General features: G+C 35.2%; 1 protein-coding gene across 5 annotated transcripts in view; it reads left to right on the top strand.

Moving 5' to 3' along the window:
• Positions 1 to 25,056, top strand: part of GAS7 (growth arrest specific 7) — a 271,230-nt gene that overhangs the window by 88,138 nt on the left and 158,036 nt on the right. Inside the window, exon 1 of one of the 5 annotated variants that reach the window (XM_074225107.1) lies at positions 16,834 to 17,393. The exons of the other annotated variants lie outside the window; for them this stretch is intronic. Coding sequence (XP_074081208.1) covers positions 17,370 to 17,393 — 24 coding nt within the window. The 5' untranslated portion in view covers positions 16,834 to 17,369. Of the gene's footprint in view, positions 1 to 16,833; positions 17,394 to 25,056 lie in introns of those variants that run through there. 5 annotated transcript variants of the gene reach the window in all.

Below are 25,056 nucleotides of genomic sequence, written 5' to 3'. Positions count from 1 at the left end.
CATCTGAAAACTGTTCACATTTTTTGACTATTTATCAAGTAGAAAATAACTTGTGGTCTTAAAAATTTGATTCATTTCTTTTTTACATATTTCAGAAATGAGTCCTTTATCAGAAACATTAGCTATCAAAATTGTTTTTAAGCTTTCTGCATTTCTTCTAATATTGACTGTACTAGTTTTATTTGTACAAAAACTTTTTAATTTAATATAGTCAAAATCATTCATTTTGCAATTCATAACATTTTCTAACTCTTGTTTGGTCCCTCTCCATAGATATGACACAGAGTATTTCTTGTTCTCTTAAATAGTTCTATCACTTTTTTTTGGTTTTTTTGCAAGGCAAATGGGGTTAAGTGGCTTGCCCAAGGCCACACAGCTAGGTAATTATTAAGTGTCTGAGACCAGATTTGAACCCAGGGACTCCTGACTCCAAGGCCGGTACTTTATCCACTATGCCACCTAGCCGCCCCCCTATCACTTTTTATATCAAAATCTTGTACCCATTTTGTCCTTATTTTGTTACACGGTATGAGATGTGAGTTTATGCTTAGTTTTTGCCTTACTATTACTATTTCCCACTTTTTTTTGCCAGTTTTTGTCAAATAGTGACATCAATATAGTGCTGATAACCAATCTAGTAAGAGCCAAAACAAAAAAAATTACAGACTAATCTCCCTAATTTATATTGATGTAAAATTTTTAGCAGAGATTACAAGTAATAAACCTTGATCAGGTAAGTTTTGTTCCAAATAAGCAGGGATGATTCAATATTAAGAAAAAATCAACATAATTGACAATTTCAATAACAAAACTATATGTTTATTTCAATTGATGCTGAAAAAGCCTTTGACAAAATACAACCCCCATTCCTTTTAAAAACAGTAGAGAGAATAGGAATAAACGGAATTTTCCCTAAACTTCTAGCAAGCATTAAATGTAATAGCGATAAACTAACATTTCCAATAATATCAAGGTTGAAACAATTCTACTATTACATGTTGTATTTGAAATGATAGCTTTAGTAATAAAAGAAGGAAAAGAAATAGAAAGAATTAAAATAGGCAATGGGGGAATTAAAACTTTCACTCTTCACAGATGATATGATGGTTTACCTAGAGAACTCTAGAAAATCAAATAAAACCCTACTTGAAACAATTACCAACTTTAGCAAAGTAGCAAAATATAAAATAAACCCACACAAATGATCATTTCTATTTATGACCAGTGAAGTCCAAGAACAAAATATAGAAAAAGAAGTTTCATTTAAAGTATCCATAGACTGGGTAGGTAGGTGGCGCAGTGCACCACCTAGAGTCAGGAGGACCTGAGTTTAAATCCATCTTCAAACACTTAATAATTACCTAGCTGTGTGACCCTGGGCAAGTCACAACCCCATTGCCTTGCAAAAAACAAAACAAAACAAAAAGTAACTATAGATAACATAATATATTTAAGAATCTACCTCCCAAGACAAAGCTAGAAACTATATGAACTCAATTACAAAATACTTTTCACACAAGGAAAGTAAAAAATGTCTTGTTCATGGCTAGGTTCAAGTTAATATAATAAAAATTACAATTCTACCCAAATTAAAATATTTATTCAGTGCCATAGCAATCAAACTACCAAAAAACTGTTGCAGAGGTGAAAAATATAACAAAAATCATCTGCAGCATCAAAAAGTCAAGAATATCAATGGAATTGATGAAAAAAATTACAAAGGAAGGTGGCCTATCTCTATCATATCTAAAAACTATATTATAGAATGGCAGTCATCAAATCTGTCTGGTACTGGCTAAGAAATAGGGAAATAGATCAGTGGGTTCAAAAGAAACAGTAGTAAATTACTACAGTTCTCTATTATTTGATAAACCCAAAGACATTAGCTCCTGGGATATATATTTGTTTTTAAATTATGTTTGTTGTAAACAACATATTATAGTGTGTTGTTATAACTCCATGTGTGTTCAATGCTGTTTTGTTCTGAATTAGGATTTTTTAAATTGTCTTCCTTTGTAATGATTGTACTTTGCCTCTTGATCCCTCCCATAAACTCTCTTTCCTTTACCCGGAAGTCTCCCACTTCCCACTTGCTATCCCTTTCCCTAAGTTTATTCTTTATTTTCTTCTTTTAGCTAACTATCTAATTCTTATGTTTTTTTTCCTCTTAGCTAAATAAAATTTCCTTTCCTTTCTTCTCTGTCAAGGTTTTTGTTTTTTTAGTTCTTTGTCTTTTTCTGAAAAGAAATTCTTTACCTGATTGGTTTTTTTTTAGGTTTTTTGCAGGACAAATGGGGGTTAAGTGGCTTGCCCAAGGCCACACAGCTAAGTAATTATTAAGTGTCTGAGGCGTGCCACCTAGCTTCTCCTTTACTTGATTCATATTATTTATTCTCTTCATTTCTATCTAGTCTAAATTTTTACTCTTTCGTTTATGGTCCTTATATTTTATTATTTCTTCTTTAATCTCTGTTCTCTGTTCCTCATGAGAACTAAGTTTTTAAGATACTGATATTTAGTTCCCCTTTCTAAATAGTTATCTCTATTGCTCTATGCTCTCCCTTTTTTTAATTTGTTGTTGCTCAATCTTTAAAGCATCAGTTTCTGCAGGTAATAGAAAATGTAGAATTATTGCGCCATGGTAGAAATTTTCATGTGTCTCTGATTACATAATTCACTACAACCTATTCATTTCCCCATGGTCATTTCTCATTTTCTTTTCTTTTCTTTTTTTGTTTGTTTTTTGCAAGGCAATGAGGTTAAATGACGTTCCTAACATCACACAGTTAAGTAAGTATTAAATGTCTGAGGTCAAATTTGAACTCAGATCCTACTGACTGGTACTCTTTTCCACTGTGCCACCTGTAGCTTCCCCTTCCCTTTCTTTGTAACCTGAGGCAAATTGTTGTCCATGGAAACACTATGTTCTCTTTGAGGTAGTGGTTTCATCATTTCCAATTACAGAATATTTTTCTCCCTCACATGGGAGTGTTATTCAATAGAATCCTCTCCCTCTGTTGAATTGACACTGTCCTCTTCCTTTCCCTTTTTAAATCCTCTTTACCATTTTTGCTTTTTCTCTCTCTTAGTCCTTCTTGCCAAAATACTTTCTTTGTTTGTATTTGTATTGTATTGTATTGGTATTTACTTGATTACAATATATCACACTCTTCACCCCTCTCCTCTCCTAAAATCTTTACATTCTGAAGTTTAGTCACTGGTATTTGAAGCCTATTTCTCCACCATTTCCCCAAGTTCTGATCAAGTAAATCTTATTTTTTTCTACCTCTTTTCTTACAAGAATGACTAACAATATTTAGTAATAACTAATTTTATTTCTTCCTACTTCTTCTAGATTTTCCTTCACTTTCATATATTTGTATTCCTTATCTGTTCTCTTTTTTTGATTCTTTGAAAAGATTTCTTACTGTGGATTCAAGTTTTTCTAATCTGCCAATTATTTCTACTTTGCAGGTCATAAATTCAGCTCTCATGATTTCTATTTCTACCTTGAACCACAGTCCTTTGACAGACATATTAGGTGTTGATTTATTTTTCTTATAATATTTATTCAGAGATGTTTTGACTTATTTAGGTATTCTGAAGGATATCTTCCCATCTATTATTAATATCATTCCAATTGATTTGTACTCTTGTGACTAAAATTTTTTTTAATGAGTTTTCTCCCTTTTGAGATCTGTGGTAATTTTAGTCCTTTTCTTCATATTCCATCATTGCTCATTTTTTGACTCCTTCCCCTTTGATGTCAGCTCCCCTAAGTGCTGAACTTCAAAACTATCTCAGCCTTCTCCAGCACTTGGAATTCACCTTATACCAGCCTTAGATTCTACCCCAAATAATTCCTTTGGTTATGGAACTAGTTCTTTATGGTTACCAATCCCTTTCCTTCAGGATCTGTATAACTAACTAAAAATTGGCATCCTGTTCTAGTTTTCTCTGTTCTTTAGTTCTCTGACATAACAGTGAAGTGAGTTGCCACCCCAATCAGAACACATTTTGTCTTTCCTAACCTTTCACTTTCTCTATACAAAGATCAGGTAGGCAGAGCTGAATTATGTTCCTTGTTGCCACAGGATGATAAAGTGAGAAGAGGTTCATAGGAGTGCACAAGAGGGTGAGATTGCAATAGCAATGGAATTGCTGAGTGGACCTTGGAAGGTCCTATTGTACTATATCCTACATGAATTTGAGTGCTAGTGCTGGAGGGTTTGCTGAGTGAACTTGGTATTAAATTACCCATCTCTGTTGATAACTCATTAGCTATTAATTTGTCAGAGTTTTTATATCTTATCTTTGGAAACATCTGTAATTGATTTACCTTTTGTGAAAATTCTCAATTGGGAACATTTTGAGAAATGGTTAAAAATTAGGGGGAAAATGCCTAGTTTTCAATCTTATGACCTTTGAGAACTGTTTGATCATATCATTTATTAATTGCCTAAAGAATCTTCTCTCTTTTTTCTCCAGTCATATATTTATTTATTTATTCCCAATGGATAGGTTATTTTATTTTTCCAGTTATGTGTTATGAAAATTTTCAACATTCATTCACATTCAGACTCTTCTCTTTATATATTTATATCAATCTTCTGCAAGTTTATTATGGGAGATATTTTAGTTTTTTCTAATCAGCAGTTTTCCTTCTTGTCCCAGCTTCATTGAATTTGTTTATAGAAGAATTAATTTTGTGTAATCTAAATCAGTTTTCATCTTTTAGGATCCCTCTATCCTTTAATTATTTAAAAAAATCTTTTTCTAAGTATAGCTGTAAATTTAATACAATGAATATGTATTAAGCCCCTTCTAAGTATAAGATACTAGTGAGTGTGTCATATACAAAGAAAAAAATGATCTGCACTCAAGGACTTGCACTCTACTAAGTACTTGCATTCTACTAAGATATAATGAGGACTCAGAAAAGAAAATACAGCTAGGAAATAGAGAGGAAAAGAAAATTTAGACAAATTCTTTTTCAGATATCTCAAAACATTAATAATTGGGAGATAAAGGAAGGTAGCTGAAGAGGTAACATTGGTAACAAGGTAACTCAGCCTTAAGTAATATCACACCTGACTTTGGGAAGTCCCCCAAAAGGTCTCTGAAACAAAAGCACCTGGATTTGATCCTAGTTGGGACTTGGTGACCTTAGAAGGATAATTTTTTCTTTCCCTCTCAGTAGATTTCTAGGAAAACTCTAAAAGTTTAGATATGGCTCATATCTTACTCATGCTCACCCAGGCATTATATTTCAGAGGTAGACTTAAATACAGGTCTTCCAAAGTCTCAGGTCAGATCTCTCTCTTTGCTACATCCATTACTCTCCTTAGACTCTTGAAAAAGATACTTTTTATTGATTACCTTACACTTTTACCATTGGTGGTACTATAATAGAATTATTGACATTGTAACAGTATCACTGATAGTATAACAGTATCATGGAGACTAGGCAAAGTCCTGGCCCTTCATAGTAAGTGTTTGGTCTTCTAGGTGCAGTATCCTTCCTCTTCTCTAAGAAATATGCTCTTAAGGAAACCTTACACTGGAAAGCTGTATCCTGGTTTCAGGAACTGTCGTAGGATAATTCCCAAGATGGAAGTCTCCATTTTTACAATTTTTAACCTTTGACCTTTGAAATCAGAAAGGCAGAAGAAGGCAACTAGGGATTCAAAGTTCAGTTTTTATGCACCTTGATGCTATATAAACAGTTTGATCTCATGTTCTGTTCCCCTTCCTCTACCCTTGATTGCATTGTAGTCAGGAAGACCAAGAGAAAAAGTGTCAAAGGGGTAGAATTGTTTCACAGCTCAGTATTCCTAATCACCTAGATTGCCAAACATCCATTAAACCTTTTTCTCCCTGACCCTCCATCAATCATTATCAATGAGATAGTCATGTTAGGGTTGTGCTAGAGTTGATTCAAACAAGTCATAGAATTATTAAATTTTTAGTAAGGGCATTTTCACCTCAAAAAAACCCCCAGCAAATACTGAAAACCAGGGCTGTATTTATTATTTTATTGATTCTCCAGCCTTAAGAAAGTGATGGAGAAAATGTTAATAAAGCAAATACAACATAAAAGTGTAAATGCCTATTCTTTTTTTTTAGGTTTTTACAAGGCAGTGGGGTTAAGTGACTTGCCCAAGGCCACACAGCTAGGCAATTATTAAGTGTCTGAGGTCACATTTGAACTCAGGTCCTCCTGACTCCAAGGCCAGTGCTCTATCCACTATTCCACCTAGTCACCCCTAGCCTATTCTTTTTTAAAAAAATGTTTGTTAAACATGTAACAGCATATACCTGGTTATGATAGATGTGAACCATCTTTATATTCAAAAGGAGACACATTTCAGATAATTATTAATTTTTCAGCTGTTCATAATAAGGTTTTCTTTCAGTGATTTTTGCATTTAAATTGTTGGAGTCATTTCAATTTGCACCAATTCATAGAAATCTTCATGTTTGCCATTTCTTATTTCATAATATATATACATATATACATATATACGTATATATGTGTGTATATATATATATATATATATATTCCCAGTCATTCTTCAGTCATTGGGTTCCCATAATCAGTTTCCAATTATTAATTTTCTAGGATTTTCCATTACAGTAGTATTTTCTTTGCTCTAGCTTCTCCTAGGAAAATCTGAAATATTAAAGAACAAACCCATAACACACAGCCTATGATCCCAAGGACTATGGAACTGTTTAGTGAGAGCTCAAAAGTGAGTGATTTAGGAATAAATACTCTGCTGCTTTCACATTTGAAAGTCATGTGTTAAAGTGCCTTTGGGCTTTCATTGTTTATATAACTAATGTTTACTCTCAAGCAGTGAATACTGTCTGAGTCTGGGCAATATAAAAGAGAAGTGGGAATGATCACAGAAATGTGACAGGACCTTTTGTAGTAATACCCGTTGTCAGAGAGTGAATCACATAGTACTGCAGAAATAAAGGAAATGTGGTCTTATGTAGAAATAGTGCCCTTTGTTCTATCATTCTCTTCCCACTCCCCAACAATGAGAGTGCTGTTCATTTTTTTCAGGAGAGAAATATGTCTGATTTGAGAGAGTACACAACTGTCAGTTATTTCTAGGGTCAGGAAACTTGAATGATGAGCTAAAATCTATTTTCTCTCTTAAATGAACCACATTTAGTAAAATCTTAATGCATGTAGCCTTAACTCTTCTGATAAATATTCCTCAAAAAACTTGACTAAATTCACCATAAAACATCCTGAAGGAGTTTTCTTTATGTTTATCTCTTTGAATTCATTGGAAACATTAGAATGAATAGACAAAAAATGAAAAAGTGTGAGTACTGCTTTTATTAAGCACTTCTTATATGCCAAGTAATATGCTAAGTGCTGAGGATACAAAACAAGATCAAAAAAGCAAATACAATGTAAAACCAAACCCTGGCTTTCCTTTAAGGAGCTTATATTCAAAACTGACAATCACTCAGATAAGTATATACAAAAAAACCAGATAAACACAAAGTAATTTGAAGGCTAGTAGAGGGGAATAGGGAAGCCTGGACTTTAAAGAATATCAATATGAGTATTATGTAGAATATAGAGCAGAGTAGATAGAAACCATTTAGAGGCTATTGCAGTATTCCAGTCAAGAAATAACAAGACCCTGGATTAGAATGGTAAGATATAAGTAGAGACTTTGCTTTTAAATGGTTCTCTTCTTCTTTCTCACTAATTTTTTTTACTACTTTTTGCTGAATCATTTACCTTCTGACTGAGAAAAACATATTAACAAGCAAACAAATATTTACAAACAAGTTTGTATATATATATATATATATATATATATATATATATATATATAATATTTTAACTAGGAAATAACAGAAGACACCAGAATTAAGAGGGGTTAGGAAAGACTTCCTGTAAGAGGATTTTGGATGATATTTAAATGTTTCTAGGGAAGTAAGTCATTAAGAGTAAAGGAGAAAAAGTATTGCAGACATGAAATAGCTAAAAAAAATGCTCAGAGCTAAGAGATGGAGTGTCTTGTTGGTAGAATAGCTAGGAGACCAAAATCTAAAAATATTGGATTGGGAGAGGGCAGAATATGGTGTAAGAAGCATGGCAAAATAGGAGAAGGATAAGTCATAAAGGAATTTGAATTTGGATTTTGTATATTATCTCAGAGATGATAGGGAACCTCAGGAGATTATTGAATATGAGAATGATTTTATCTGTGTTTTTAAAGTTTGTTTTTATTTATTTAAGGCAATGGGATTAAGTGACTTGGCCAAGGTCACACAGATAGGTAATTAAGTGTCTGAGACCCAATTTGAGCTCAGGTTCGTCTGACTCCAGGGCCTGTGCTTTATCCACTGCATCAACTAGATACTTCTTATCTGTGCTTTTGAAAGCACAGATTTCTCTCAGGGAAATGAAGGGATGATAGATTGGAGTGGGAGGAGACTTGAGGCAGACAAACCCACCAGCAAGCAAATTGCTATGGTCCTAGTATAATGTAAGGATGACCTCCACTAGAATGGTGGCACTATCAGAAGAAAGAAAGAGATATATTTTAAAGTTCCTGCAAAGGAGCAGACCTTAGCCAGAAATTGGGGATTGAGAGATAATGAGGAGTTTCAGAATGACTCCTAGTTTGTCAGCAGGAGGGTCTGAGAAGATGGTAATACCTTCTACTATCATAGGGGAGGTGGAAGAAGTAGAGGTTTTAGGGAGAAAGATAATGAATTGTTTGGGATATGCTGAATTTAAGATGCCTGCTGAACTTTCTAGTTCAACATAATTGAGAAACAGTTGGAATTGTGTGATTGGAGATGAGCAGAGAGATTAAGGAATGATGGGTCAGAATCAATCAGTGTAGAGATGGTAATTAAATCTTTGACAGTTGATCACCAAATTAAGTACTATAAGAGGGAGAGGAGAAGCAAAGACTAGTGGACCCCAGGACAGAATTCTGAAAATTACTTACTATTAGAGGGTGTGATCTGAATGAGAAATTCATCAAATTAGGCTGAGAAGTAGTACTCTTAATAGGGGAAAGAAAAGTGAAATCTAAAAAAACCTAGGGAAAGGAGAGTATCAAGAGAAAGGGTGATCACATATTTCAAAGGCTACAAAGAGGTCATAAAGAATGAAAATTGAAAAATGACTACTAGATTAGGAAATAAAGAGATCACTGACCACTTTGCAAAGAACAGCTTCAGTGGAATGATGAAATTGGAAGTCAGATTTTAAGTAGTTAATAAGACAGTGAGAGAAGAGAAAATGGAGGCAACCATTGTAGATGACTTTTTAAGTTTAGCTACAAAGAGCAGAAGATATAGGATGATAGCAGAAATGGAGGAATGAGTTGAGAGTTTTTCAGGATGGGGGAGACATAGGCATGTTTGCAAGCAGTAAAAAAATCAGCCAATAATCAAAAAAATAGTGAAAAAATAAGAAATAGAGTAGAATGGGCTGTTGGATGGAGCAGGATTGCTTGAACAGGGATGAAGGATAAGATACTGGCAGAAGGCATCTGAATGATGGATGAAGAAGAGGAAACAGGGAGCTCACAGCTAATGACTTGAATTTTTTTTTGTAAAATATGAGGAAAGATTATTAGCTGAGAAGCTGGAGGGAGGGGGAACCATAGGAAGTTTGAGGAAGGATGAAAAATTTTGGGAAGAGCTGCTGTGGAGAATGAAATATTGAGTTACATCAGGTATAACATAATTACATAGCAACAGTAAGGATATAATTGAGGTTGTGTGACATAAATTTTTAGTGGATCCAGTCAGAAAGGTTACACAATTTTCTCCCACATTCACTCAGCAGCACATTTGTAGGAGCAGTGAATGGTGTCTGGGGATGGTGAAACTAATGTAAAAACTGATGCTTTGCTGGTTTTAATTTGTGATAAGGGGGACAAACACTCAAGACAAGAAAACCATATAGAGCTGATCTTTGAGCTACAGACCTAGTATTGGTATTGCGGGATCAAAGGGTATGCTCTCCAGGATGGTTGGATCAATTCACAATTCCACCAACAGTGCATAGTATCCCAGTTTTCCCATATCCTCTGGCATTGATCACTTTCATTTTTTGTCATTTTAACCAATTTAAATGTTTTTACTGATAACTTTTTAATATCAGGATTTCTCCCACTATTTCCCCCCAGAGAATTATTCCACATGATAAATAATATACTTTTTAAATAAATAGAAAGAAGAGGAGAAAAAAAATCTTTTAGATAAAGGAAAAGAGAAAGAAGAGAGATGTTTTAGCAAAACCAATCAATATGTTAAAGCCTTAAAATATGTTGTACCCTATATCCATGTATCCCCCCATTTCTTTTTTTTATTTATTTAAGGCAAGGTCACACAGCTAGGCAATTATTAAAGGTCTGAGGCTGATTTGAACTCATGTCCTCCTGACTCCAAGGCCAGTGCTCTATCCACTGCACCACCTAGCTGCCCCCTATTCTCCCTCCGGCCATTTCTGCAAAGGAAAAGAATGGGAATGTCTTCTGATATTGTCTTTTGGGGGGAACATGATTTTTCATTGTGATTCTATAATGTTTACTTGATTTTTATAGTAGTAGTTAATTTCATTTACATTGCTCTATTCACTATTTCATGGTTCTGCTTGATTCACTTTACATTAAATCATGTAAATCTTTTTCTTTTTATTATTATATTTTTTATAGCACAATAGTATTTCCCAATTGATGGGCTTCTACTTTGCTTCCAGTTTTTTTTTTTGGTACATAAATAATGCTTCTATAATATTTCAATGTGTAAAAGACTTTATTTTTAGTTTTTATGTTCTTGGGGCACAGAATATATGAGTCAAAAGTTATTGGCACTTTAGTCACTTTATTTGTATAATTCCATAGTGTTCCATTAAGGTGTGCCTATTTTCCTTGACCACTTCTCTTCTTTTTTTTCCATCTTTGTCCTAACATCCTACTTTGTAATTAAACAAATAGAATTCCACCTGGTATTTGCAGAAAACAAGTCATGATTTCCAAAGAATATAATTTCTTTGAGGGTAGGAAATATTTCTTTTTGCTTTTTTTATCTCATATCTAGCATCATACATTTGACTAGTATTAGCCGTGTGACCATGGGCAAGTCACTGATTGTCACACATCCAGGGCCATCTCCAGTTGTCCTGATTCATATCTGACCACTGGACCCAGATAGCTCTGGAGGAGATAGGCTGATGACTTAGCACAGCATCTCCCTCATTCAAATCCAATTCATGTGCCTATAATGGCATCACCTTCCTGATGTCATGCTCTTCTTCGAAAATGAAAGACAAACATTACCTAACTCAAGTATCCCTGTAAATAAAGGTGTTCATGCTATTGTTATTTATGTTATGTTTATTGGATTGAACTGAAATTTTAAGAAGAAATGTACCTGGCCCAGTCTTACATAGAGAAAGGACAAATATACATAAAGATTTAAATGTCAAATGCTAAGTTAAAGTGCTACATGGGATCGAAGAAGGAAAATCTCATTCATCCACTGGGAAGTATCGGTTCAGTTTTGGAGGAAGGATTTTAAGTCCTTTAGGTTAAGCAGACTTTTTTTCCCTTTCTTTAGTATACTCAGTGTTTAGCTCAATCTCTGACACTTAATAAATAAATATTTGTTAACATGAAATAAGTTTAGTTGTGAGGACCATCCATAGGGTCTTTGGTTATGAAATATAACAGGCATAAATGTAAAACATTAATTGGATTCAAAAAAGTCAATATCACAAGAATAAGACTGTAGAAGTATACCTAAGAAAAAGGTCTGTTGTTTCAGAAGATGTTGTAGAAGAAGGAAATGAAAAACCACTAATTCAATCATTGATTACATCAAGAATCTGTCCTACAGGAAATAATTGTCCCTCACTTTGCCCTTCTCCGATCACATGTGTTTAAGTTTGGGAGCCTTATTTGAGGAAAAAATATAATAAAATGCAAAGAATTTTGAAGTGACCCCTCAATTATTAATGAAGTTTGGTTAAAATAGCTGAGGATATCTGAAATGCAAAATAGAAAGGGGAGAGGGGGCAGGAATAGCTACACTGTAGTATTTGAAGATCTGTCACAGCAAAGAGGAATGCAGTCTTCTATTTATCTCAGAGAACTGGAATGGGAATAATAGATGAAAATTTCAAAGAAGTAAATAGCCTTGATAAAAGGAAAATGTTCCCAACTTTAGATTTCTAAAAGGAATGGACTATCTTAAAAGGGAACAGGTTATTCATAACTAGAGGTCTTGAGACAAAGGCTAGATGATTATTCGCAACTGGATTCTTGTTCACGAGGTTGAACTGGTGAGTATTCAATTGTGAGATCATGTGACTTTTTATAAGAGTAATTAGTGGAAGTTTCAGAAGAATATTTAAACTTAAGAATTATTCAGGGGAGTTGGAAAAGAGAGAGAGGGATGTTAGAAGAGGGAATGTGATGTTTTAATAAGAAAATGTAGTTTGGAGTCCTGAAAACCACTCCTCGCCGCCTGTTTAACTTTGATGTTTTATGTTCAGCTTTGCTAGGGAAATAAAGTACTTGGAAGCTGAGTATTTTACTAACCAGTTAGTTTACTGAGATGCTATTTTTTATCAGCAGTAAAGATACAAAATGAGCATATCTTCCTACAGTCCCCTTGCTAAGATGCTGGGTGACCTTTTTGATGAATGTAGCAGGGGATTTGTCAGATCTGAGAAGCTCACAAAAAGAAATTAAAGTGTCTCTGTCCCAGATCATCTACATAAAACTATTTTAGAGAACATCATATGTGTGTGTGTGTGTGTATGTGTGTGTGTGTGTGTATCCAGTTATCATACTACACTTGGCTAAGAAGCTGAGGGACTGTTTGCTCATCTGTGAGATGGGGCTAGATAATCTCCAAGGTCTTTTCCAGCTTTAGGTCTATGATATTATAACTATAGATGAAAAATGGATTATATCTGAGAAGACAGGTCAATATAATCATTCACAATAGCATCAGCCCTTTCTATTTTATATAAGCTGACAATAGGTATGATTTGCATATGCAATTTGCATATGCATATTAATTAGTATTTAATAAATGTTAGTTGAATTGACTTAAAATTGAATTCACCCAAAGCAAAATCAGATAGAAAGTAGCAATGCTAACATTTGAATTAAGGTCTTCAGAATCCTACCCTAATATGATGAACAATGATAGCAGATACTGTGCTAACTGCTAGGTATACAGAGCATATGCTATATATTTCTCCAAACCAGTTCAAGGTGTCTCTGGTGTCTTCACTTGGAGCTGTCTGATAGGCAGTTAGAGGTCAGGTAAGGGAGGTAAGGGGTTGTAAAAGTAGATCTGATCTATGGAAAGGGAAGCAGTTTATGACTAAGGAAGAGATGGAGAACATCACTAAAAACAAGCTAGATTATTTCTATTACATTAAATTAAAAAGCTTTTGCACAGATAAAACCACTGTAACCAAGATCAAAAGAAATGTAGTAAACTGGGAAACAATCTTTACAACTAATGTTTCTGACAAAGGACTTGTTTCTAAAATATACAGAGAATTGAGTCATATTTTTTTTAAAAAGCCATTCTCCAGTTGACAAATGGTCAAAGGATATGCAAAGGCAGTTTACAGATGAGGAAATCAAAGCAATCTATAATTATATGAAAAAATGCTCTAAATCATTACTTATTAGAGAAATGCAAATTAAAGCACCTCACACCTCTCAGACTGGCCAATATGACCAGAAAGGATAATGATCATTGTTGCAAGGGTTGTGGGAAATCTGGGACACTATTACATTATTGGTGGAGCTGTGAACTCATCCAGAGAAATTTGGAACTTACCCCCAAAGGGCAACAAAAATATGCATATCCTTTGATCTAGCAATACCACTACTGGATCTATACCCTGAAGAGATGATGAAAAAGGGTAAAAACATCACTTGTACAAAATATTCATAGCAGTTTGTGGTGGCAAAGAATTGGAAATCAAGTAAATGTCCTTCAATTGGGGAATGGCTTAGCAAACTGTGTATGTCATGGGATACTATTGTTCCATTAGAAACCAGGAGGGATGGGAATTCAGAGAAGCCTGGAGGGATTTGCATGAACTGATGCTGAATGAGATGAGCAGAACCAGAAAAACACTGTACAACCTAACAGCAACATGGGTGTGATGTTCAACCTGGATGGAAACGCTCATTTCATTAGTGCAACAATCAGGGACAATTTTGGGCTGTCTGTGATGGAGAATACCATCTGTATCCAGATAAAGAGCCGTGGAGTTTGAACAAAGTTCGAGGACTATTCCCTTTAATTTAGAAAGAAAACTGCTATCTCTTATAGTCTATGTTTCTTCCTTAAGGATATGATGTCTCTCTCATCACACTCAATTTGGATCAATGTACAACATGGAAACAATGTAAAGACTGACAAATTGCTTTCTGTGGGGGATTGGGGGGGAGGGAAGTAAGACTGGGGGGGGGGGGAATTATAAAACTCAAAATAAATAAAATCTTTAATTAAAAAAGAAAAAAAAAGAAAAAAGTAGATCTGACAGAGTTGATGATTTCAGCAAATTAAATGGCATAGAGGAAGGAAAAAAAGAATGGAGGACAGAAGAAGGGAATGAGAACACCCACAGTTAGTGGGCATAATTTAGAGGAAAAATCAACAAGGGAGATTGAGCAGTGAACCAACTGGTACAAAGAACCAGGATACAGTATCATGAAAACCTAGAGAGACAAATGTGTCAAGGAGAAAAGGGCAAAAGTGTCAAAGGCTGCAAGAGAGATCAAGAAAGATGAGAACTGAGAAAAGTCTAATAGATTGGATAATTAAGAAATCATCAGGAACTTTGGAGAGGCAGTTTCAGGATATGATGAGATTAGAAACCAGACTGCAGAGAAGTAACAGATTAAGAGGATTGGAAGAGGAGGCATTGAATATAGATGACTTTCTCAAGAAGTTTAGCCATAAAAGGGAGGGGAGATATGAATTGATATTCTCTGATGACACCTGGTAATTGTTCTATTGCTATAAATTATTGTTTCCTACCTACTCAATGAATACTTTTTGGGAAACATACCATTACTCAACTGAAAATATACTCTCCAGGATCCTTAATTACTAATTACATTAGTAACCTAATTACTAAAGACAAAGGTCTTTTCTCAATCCTTAACTTATTTGATCATTGTGAGATTTTAAAACCCTGATGCTCTTGACTTATGTAAAACCATTTCCTGCCATGCATCTCTTTTAAAATGACTTTCTTCTACTTCATGTCTTTGTTATTCTTTCTCTTGATGATCTCTCAACTCCCACAGTTCATTTATCATCTTTTTTTCTGAAGACTTCCAGACCAATGTACTTATTTCAAATCTCTAGCTCAAATTTTCCTCCTTAATTCCAATATAGTATCACAACTACCTATTAGTCATCTCCATCTGCCTTATAAATTATAAATTTCGATTCAAAATGGCCAAAGAAAAACTCTTCTCTATCTCTGTTGAAGGTGTCACTATTTTCCCTACTACTCAGGTTCATGATGTCATTTAAAGCTATAAAGTTAGAGAGCTATGAACTGGAAGGCCATATGAAGCTATGGCCTTAAAGGTCATACTCCAAACCTTTAATTTTACAGATAAGTAAATTAAATTCCATAGAATTTAAATACTTGACCATGATAACATAGCCGAGTATTGTTTCATGTAGGATTTGAACACAATGTTCAATCCAGTTCCAAACACTTGTCCTCAAGATTCATCTTTAACTCTTCCCTCTCTCACGCCACCCTTACCTTATTACCCATCACATTTTGTTAAAACTGTATCTATATCTCTCATATCCCTACCCCCTCAATCTACTCATATGACCATCATTCTTGTTCAGACCTTTATCTTCTAAATTACTACATTAGCATTCTAATTCATTTCTCTAGACTCTAATCCCTCTTTTATGGAACTGCCAGAATTATTTTCCTACAGCAGAGACATTTATATTCCCCCTACTCCATCAAATATTTTTTAGCTTCTCTCTATTGCCTCAAGGATAAAATACAAATTCTTCAACTTAGAATTTAAGCAGACTCCAACTTAATTTTCTAGATTTATTTCATATTATTTCCATTCCATTCATACTATCTATAGGTTCATTATGGCTATTCCTCAGACTCAGAATTCTCTCTCCTATTCCATTCATTTACTTTAAAAAAAAAGAATTAATGACTTTCTTTTTTACTTCATCTTCATTTCTAAATACATCTCTTCCCCCCCTCCATCTTTTATAACCAAAAAAAATGAATAAGAAAGGCAAGGATGGGTGTGGAATGCAGTTCAGTAAAACTACTTCATCATTATATGCAATGGTTCATAGTCTGCAGAGAAGGGAGAGAGGTATATTTTTTTCATCTCTTCTCTAAGATCCACCTTAGTCATTATAATTATAGAATTCATTTTCATTTTAAAAATTTTCCATTTGTAACCAATATTTATATTGTTTTTCTGTTTTGCTTATGTTACTATGTATCAGTTCATTTGTTTTTCCTTGTTTCATTGAATTCTTCATTTTCATCATATTATAATAATATTAGATATCTATTCATTCACACAGGTTGTCCTCCATGCCCTGACATTTATTTTTTTTCACCTGTCTCATATTCCTTCACTTCCTTTAGGGATTGACTTGGGTGTATCTTCTACCCCTTCCCAATCCCATATATATATATATATATATATATATATATATATATATATATATATATATATATATATATATATGTTGTATTTAGTTATCTATATATGAATTTCATTCTCTAGTAGATTATAAACTCCTTGAAAACAAAGACTTTGGGTTTTTTCCTTTTGTATACTTTGTGCCTAATAAAGAGCCATGTTCATAATAAATGCTTATTGAACGTTTGTTTGATTATCTAAGGAAAAACTCGTCTTCTTGTTCCTACATGAAGAAGACTAGTCTTTGAATAAGAAGTGGGATTCAGTATTGCAAGGGGGAAGTTTAAGGGCAGCCATGGAAGAAATGAAAACCAGGAGGCTGAGTAAGACAAGGGTCCACTCAAAGACAATGGCATCCACTCCAGATGGGCAGTGGGCTCAGCTGTGTTGGAAAGAGTTGGAAATGCTTTTCTCTTTGTGGAATACTTCTCTGTTTCATTTTGAATATCATTTGTTTGGTTGCCATAGCAACACCAAGTCTCTATTTTAATGCTAACCTGCGTGGCTGCAACTTTCTATATATAAATGCTGCTTTGCACAGTGAATTAGCTGTGCTGCCTGAAGAAACAAGTGGATGTGAAAACTAGAAGAAAATGGCCAGTATGTCAGCTTTCAATGACAAGGGACCGTGGGGTTGAGGTGAGTTGCAACCTGTCACACTGGGGTAGTTCATCTTGAGTTCAGCCTGTGGTCCTCTGACAAGGTATTTGAGACTAGTTGTATTTCTGCTTAATTCTGGTTGTTTTTGTCCTTGGATGTGCTGCCTTCCCTATAAAGGGAGTTGTAATCTGTAGAGTTCTGATGTGCATAGAAAAGACTGGATGATTTTTTTTTATTTTCTTTCCAAATAATTCACTACTCTTCAACACACACACACACACACACACACACACACACACACACACACACAGACAGACAGACACACAGACACAGACACAGACACACACACACACACACACACACACACACACACACACACCCCTAAAGGCCTGTATCTTCTGGCTAATAATCATTTGCCTATTGTTGCTCCTATTGGACTTTGGACTTTGGACTTCTTAGGTTCAGTTTTTTGCCTTTCTTTGAAGTGTCAGGCTAACATAGTGCCCCCCCCTACACACACACACACAAAGTAAGTGTTTAATAAATGCTTGTTGATTGGACTTGTTTAGGGCAGAGGGGAGAAGAGATCATGTTAAAGTCTTGAATTAAAAAGGAGAAGTATCTGAGTTTTGTACTTGTTTATTAACTGGGAAGTCAGTTTTTTTGGGGGTTGCCTTTTTGTTGCTTGTCAGCAGAACCCTAATTAGTAAAGGGTGACTGAGGCTTTGCCATAAAGGATCTGAAATGTATGAGGTATGCTTGCTTCCTCATGACTCATGGTTTTACCCTATTGAATTTTCATGGTCCCCTGAATCTGCAGGGTTAGTAAGTAGGGGTACTGGAAGGGCTCAATGAACTGTTTTTAAAAATAATTTAATTGTATTTCAATAAAATTGGTTTTCCTTGTAATGTATTTTATTTTATTGATTTTAAAAAAACATTAATCTGAGAAAAAGTCTAGGCCTTACCACATCAGAACTTAATTGATACTGTCTTAAAAAAGCTTTGAGCCAATACCCATAAGTGGGAAGACTGATTAACACCCTCACTGACCCCATCTCCACCTCCCTCTTAGTTAGGGAGCCTGGAGAACATAAGGGTGTCATAGAGGAAATGGGTCAGGGGACCAACTAGACTTGCTCATCATTTCATCTAACCCTGGGAGCATTGTTTGTGATCTTTTTACACAAATATTATACTACATATGAAGGCCAGTTTACCTTGACTGAGGTGAAATCTCAGCACCTTCCTGAACCCTGGATAACCTTCTTGCTTCCTAAGTTCCAAATCTATAGATGCTCTACTACTCTCTTCATGAACATAGAACTTGGCTGGGAACCAGAACCCTTGGTTAAAGCTCTTCAGTGTTGCCTTTGATTTGAGTCTGCCAGCATTCTTTGTTGAGAGTCTTCTCTTTCTTCTGGCCTGTTGATTGTTTTTTCTTTCTCTTATGATTCTGTTTACTGCAGAGATATCAAGAAGCCAAAAGGAAATCCCTTTAAGGTGTTAGGCATCGTTCTGGGAAATGGAATCACATAGGTGGAAATCTTTTCATGATGAGGACAGAGCTGTACATCCGTGTTTGCCCATCACTTCATTTGGTGGGGGGAGTAGAATTTAGGGGGAGAGCCTATGACATGAGTAGCATTAAATACTATAAAGGGTTGTCTTTTTTGGCATTCTGAAAATCAGTTTCTGATAAAATTTAGGGTCTTTCCTGCAATCTTCTCCATTCAGCAGATAATGATAATGGATTACATTTATCACTGCATAACTATATTTAGAACTTTTAGTCATCACTTGTTTTTAAGCAGATGAAGGGGATGTTCTGCAGATTTCAGGATGATTGATCTGTAGTCACAAGAAACCTTAGAGGTCATCTCACTTTACAAATAATGAAACTGAAATTTGGAGAGTAGAAATGACTTGCCTGTGGCTGCATAAATAGCAAGTAGCAGAGCTAGGATTTGAACTCAGATCCTCTCTTCTAGATTTGCAATAATCATTATCTCCATTTTGCATATGAGGAAGCTGAGGTTTAGAGAAGGAAATTAAGAGACTTATGCATAGGCACACAGAGTTGGGTTTCAAATTGCTCTTCTGAGTCCATATTCACAGTTCTTTTCCTTTCAAATATTTTCTAACATCTACACCATATACAGTATGTTCTATATATTCTAGGAGTTTTCTTCTGGGTCCCTATTTCAAAGGAAAACTGAAATTTTCTCCTGTAATTGTAAGGGTACTTTTACTGAAATTACAAACACCCAGTAATAGGGTAGTAGGGTCAGTTAGAGACTCAAGCAAATAAGATCATATAAAGATTTGAACAAGGTTAAGTTCCCTAGGTTTCCAAGCCAGCAGGAAGAACTTACATGATGGACCTGCACTCCTTAGTTGCTGTTGTTGTTGTTGTTAATTTGTAATTTTTCAGTATGAATTTGGTCTGTTGTTTAGTCAATTATTCATGTCTGACTCTCTGTGACTCCAATTGAGGTTTTCTTGGCAGAGATATTGAAGTAATTTACCATTTCTTTCTCCAGTTCATTTTGCAAATGAAGAAACTGAGGCAAACAATTTTAAGGCAAACAAGGTTAAGAGACTTGCCCATGGTCACACAATGAGTATCTGATGCTGGATTTTTTTTTAGTTGTTTTTTTTGCAAGGCAAATGGGGTTAAGTAACTTGCCCAAGGCCACACAGCTAGGTAATTATTAAGTGTCTGAGGTCACATTTGAACTCAGGTCCTCCTGACTCCAGGGCTGGTGCTCTATCCATTGTGCCACCTAGCTGCCCTAGATGCTGGATTTTTTCCTCAGGTCCTCTTGACTCCAGGTCTGGCACTCTCTTTGCTACACTATCTAGTTGTCCATTCCTGGAGAAAAGGTGATTCATAAAATATTGGTCCTGTGCTCATGAAGTGACAAAAATAGAGTAGATTAGATTATTGCACAGGAAAAGATAGTCATCAATGCAACATTATGTACAAGGACAAGTTTATTATTTGGAGTTTCTAGGAATGAGAGATCACTTTGATTTTATGAGGAGGTGAAATGTGAAATGGACTGTTAAAAGGATGTAATAGGTGAATAAATAGATAAGAGGAAATCATTTCAGATAGGTGAAATTTGTATTAAGCCACAAAGGTATCTATTGAAACCTCTAGGATGGATGAAATCTCTCTGGAGAGAAAATGCAGAGAGAAAAGAATGACAAAATGAAACCTTGGGTCACCTCCACATTTAAGATGGGGCAATTAAGTAGTCCAGCGGATAAGGTGCCAGGCCTGCAGTCAGGAAGACCTGAGTTGAAATATAGCCTCAAACACTAACTATAGCTGGAAAGACTCTTGGGCAGCTCTCTAAACTTCAGTTCCTCGTCTGTAAAATAAGCGGGAGAAGGAAATGGTAAGTCACTATCTTTGCTATGAAAACCCCAAATGGAGTCAGAATCAGAGGTGACTGAAAATTACTATATAACATTGGAAAAATAAAATTAGTCATTAAAGGAATCATCAGAAAGCCTGGAGGACAGAAGTTAGAGAGATAATTAGGAATCTAAAATAGAACCATTTCAAGTTTTTAAAAAATGGGGCAGCTAGGTGGCACAGTGGATAGAGTACCAGCCCTTGGCATGAGGAGGACCTGAGTTTGAATCTAAATTCAGACACTTAATAATTACTTAGCTGTGTGACCTTGGGCAAGTCACTTAACCCTATTGCCTTGCCAAAAAAAAAAAAAGATCAACCTCTGATTTCAATTCATCAGTGCATTATCTCAGTAACTGTTGTTTCTTAATAAACAATAATTATAGCCAGTCCTTTGGTGATTTGTTTCTGACTTTATTAAGTTTGGTGTAGATATAGAAAGAAATGATGGACAGAGAGTTAAATTAAATGACTCTTAAGGATGTGTAACTCTAAATTCTTTGATTTTATTAGTATAGATAGATCACTGCTGTGATAGCAGTTTTACCATCTCATGCTGGCCTCCTTTCTTCTAAGCAAGCTCTCCAGAAAACTTTGTATGGAAAGAATACTGAATTTGAAGTCATGAGTTTTGGCATTTAGTTCTGGTGTTGCTAAAATGAATTATTCTACTTTCTTGACCTTATTTGGGGAGTACATGGACCAGCTGAGATCATAAGGATGAAGGCCAGAAATCAATACAAGGGTCAAGGCAAGTAGAGGTACTGCAGGATTACTTATAGGCCACTGCCTCTTTTGCAGGTGTTCTTAACCTGAAATCCACGAACTTGTTTCATTTTTTTCCCCTTTATTTGAGTTGTTTTGTACCCAAGTGACTAATGGAAATGTTTCACATGATTTACATACATAACCTGTGTCTGATTGCTTACTGGGGAGGGAGGGAGGAAAGGAGAGAGTGATAGAATTTAGAACCCAAAACTTTAAAAAAGTTAGAAATAAAAAAGCTTGATAATCATCTTTCCATAAAATTGGTTTTCTTGTAATCTTATGTATTTCATTTTATACATTAAAAAATATTCTGAGAAAACATCCATAGGCTTTGTCAGATTCCCAGAGTGCTCCATTATACAAAGAAGGTTAAAAACTTTTGCTCTGTGTCATCTCCTTTTCAGTGGTTCAAATTGAGAAGTCTTCTCTTTTGTACTTGAAAATTTTTTGGTTGGAAAATGTCAGTGTACTGGGTTGCAGAAGGGTCATGCAATGCCACAGCGGGACTCAGAAATACACTAGTATAAAAAGATATCTGAAGAATCATCCATAATAACCAGACCAGGTAGCCACAGAATGGCACCTCAGAATCCTGCAGAGACCCTGAGATAAGGAAGCCATTGTATTGGGAAAGTGGAGTAAAAGGCAGCTCCAAAAGGATGATATTAGGGAGAGCTCATAAAAGCCTAGGCAAGTTGAACACTGAAGGATCGTTAAGCAAAGGAGTGATCTAGTCTTGAGCTTTATATTCAAGACCAGGTGGACCCTCTCTTTGCCATTAAGTTGTAGAATTTGATCCAAGCACACTCCCTATCTCCTTGATAACTTATAGACCTTTAAGTTGAGCAGACCTATAGATGAATAAACCAAGAAAAACTGAATTTTGTTTTAGAGATGCTCAAAGAATAAAGCCCAAAGACAATAGACTCCCACAGTACCAACACTAATGTGGAAAGGAATCAAGGTAAATATCACAGCAAGAAGAGGACCAGAAGTTCTTTGACAAGAGGGAGCTGATATCAGAGCCCCAAAGTCCTTTGAAGGATGAAACAAGGCTAGTCAACTATATTTAGAACTGGGTAGGCCCTGTCCTATTCAGTTTCAGAGCTTCACCCAAACATAAACTCTTACCTTCCCTCTATAATCCAATTAACTAAAAAAAATGACCACCACAAGGAAATTCCAAGATTTGAAAAACACCTAGGAAGTGTCTCAGCCTCAAAAAAGATAATGACTTTTGAGTCTTCAAAGAAAAAAATGCCCAGATTGTGAGTCCTGAAGACTCTAAGAATGTTGGTGCCTTTGACAGAAATAGGAAAATTAAGAAGAAGCACGGATTTTAGAAGATAATGGAATCTGTTCCAGACAATATAAATTAGAGATGCCTCTGGAAGATCCATTTCAAAACATTCAGTAGCCAGATGGTGATATGAGACTTAAACTCAGGAGAGAAACTGGCCAGATATTTGGAACTATAAGTCATCTGTACAAAAAAGATAATTAAATTCATACTAACTTTTGAGATTACTTAAAGAATCTAGAGAGAGACTCTAGGACCCAGTACATAGCTTTGGGAAATATACACAAATATACTCAATGAATATTGAATGAACAAAGGAGACAGGGGAGGAAGAATAGAACAGTTAGGAAAAGAGCCTGGAGGGTGTCATGAAAACTCAGAAAAGAGAAAGTATCCAGGATAGATTGGTCAGTATTGTCAGAGAGTTCAAAAAGAATAAGGATTGAGGAAACTGAGTGAGTGGGGGAAGGGGATGATTGAGGAGGGAATTTACTGGAGAAGGGGAAAAGATGAAAGGTTCATGTAAAAAGGCTAGCCACAACAAGAATGACCATTTCATAATTAGAGATTGGAGGAAGTAAGAGAGAGTGAAGGATGATGCCAAAATGTCTGGGATGAAGAGAAGGAAGGAAAGGAGCTCATAGTCAAAAGTTTCAACTTTCACATTAAAGTAAAATTCAAGGATCTTAGCTGAAATATTGGCAGGTCTAGGAAGGGGTAGAAGTAGAAGGCTTGAAGAGAGAAGAGGTTTGGAATATATTCTTTGGAGAGTGAATTAGGGAATCAACTTTGATTCACTTTTGACCTTGATCCCCTAATCTGATTGTTTTTTTGTTGTCCACCCATCCTTCTTACAAAGCCTTACTCAAGCTGCTTCTCATACCTCCCCCTCACCAGACTTCATGCTCCATAATCACATCCAGTCAAGCTTCTTGAATAGAGCCATTTCACATACTCACAAGTTTGAGCATATTCCCTGAAAGTCTGTCATGTTCAAACTCACTGAGAAGCTGAAAACCTAAGGAAATTACATATATTATCACACATTATATATACATATGTTATTATACATACACATATGTGTAAATGTAATGCAAACTACATTTGCAGTCAGGATTCAAAACCCAGGTTTGCTATTTATTACCTATATAATAAATGTTCCTCTGTGTCCTGGTCCATAAAAAGAGGAGACTTAGATGATTGCTAATCACTTTTTTTGAATTCTAAGTTCTATTATATAATGAGTCTAATACAACTCCTCTCTGTCACTTCTACTTTTGTAATATCTTGAGATATTATTTATATATATTAATTAATTAATATATTATTTAATATACTCCCCTTCTTTCCTCTGACACTTTCATCTCCCTGGTGAAAGTCCTTGTCACCTCAAACATGGATTGGCCTTCTAATTCATCTTCCTTCCTTGTCACTCCCTACTCCTCCACTCCACTATCAAATTAATCTTCTTAAAGTGCAAGAGTCACCCCTCTCCCTTACTCGGTGAACTCAAATGATTCCCTATAACCACCATAGCATAAATGTAAAATCCTCTATTTGCTGTTCAAAGTCCTTCATAATCCAGCCTCCTCTATCCTTCCCACTTTCTTATACCTTCCTTACTCGCACACCCTGACCTCCTTGCTGTTCTCAAACAACATACTATATCTCCCTATTTTAGGTATTTCGATACCTCCCCTTTTCATCGATACTTTCTTCCTGGCTTCCCTGGCTTCTTTTTGTCCCTACGTACAATTCCACCTTCTGTAAGAAGCCTTTCCTGAGTCCTCTTCACTGCTATAATTTCCCCTTGATATAATCAAATTTATCCATCTACCATTCATATGTGTGTGAATAAATATATATGTATATAATTATTTTATCTTGTTCATGAATATTTTACATGTTTGAGTTCTTCTTGATTCTCAATCCATTTCTCTTTATAATTGACATTTGAGTTCTTAATGTGGAATAATTAATAGATTTCAAGGAGTCTATGAAAGAAGTCTAGCCTCTCAACTGAAATTAAGCATTTCCTTCAATTAATTAAGAACACAATTCTGAGACTTCTAAAAAAAGGTCCTTAATACTCAAAAAAAGTGAGAACCCCAATTTAGGAAATCTTTTCACCTTATTGTAAATATTGGATCAGAATTCCTTTTGGAGGAAGCTAGGCATTACAGTGGATAGAGCACCAGACCTGGAGT

The sequence above is a fragment of the Macrotis lagotis genome, chromosome 2 (genome assembly GCF_037893015.1).
Source record: "Macrotis lagotis isolate mMagLag1 chromosome 2, bilby.v1.9.chrom.fasta, whole genome shotgun sequence".
Lineage (NCBI taxonomy): Eukaryota > Metazoa > Chordata > Mammalia > Peramelemorphia > Peramelidae > Macrotis > Macrotis lagotis.
The sequence above is the reverse complement of the archived record's forward strand: the minus strand, read 5'-3'. Positions and strand labels throughout refer to the sequence as shown.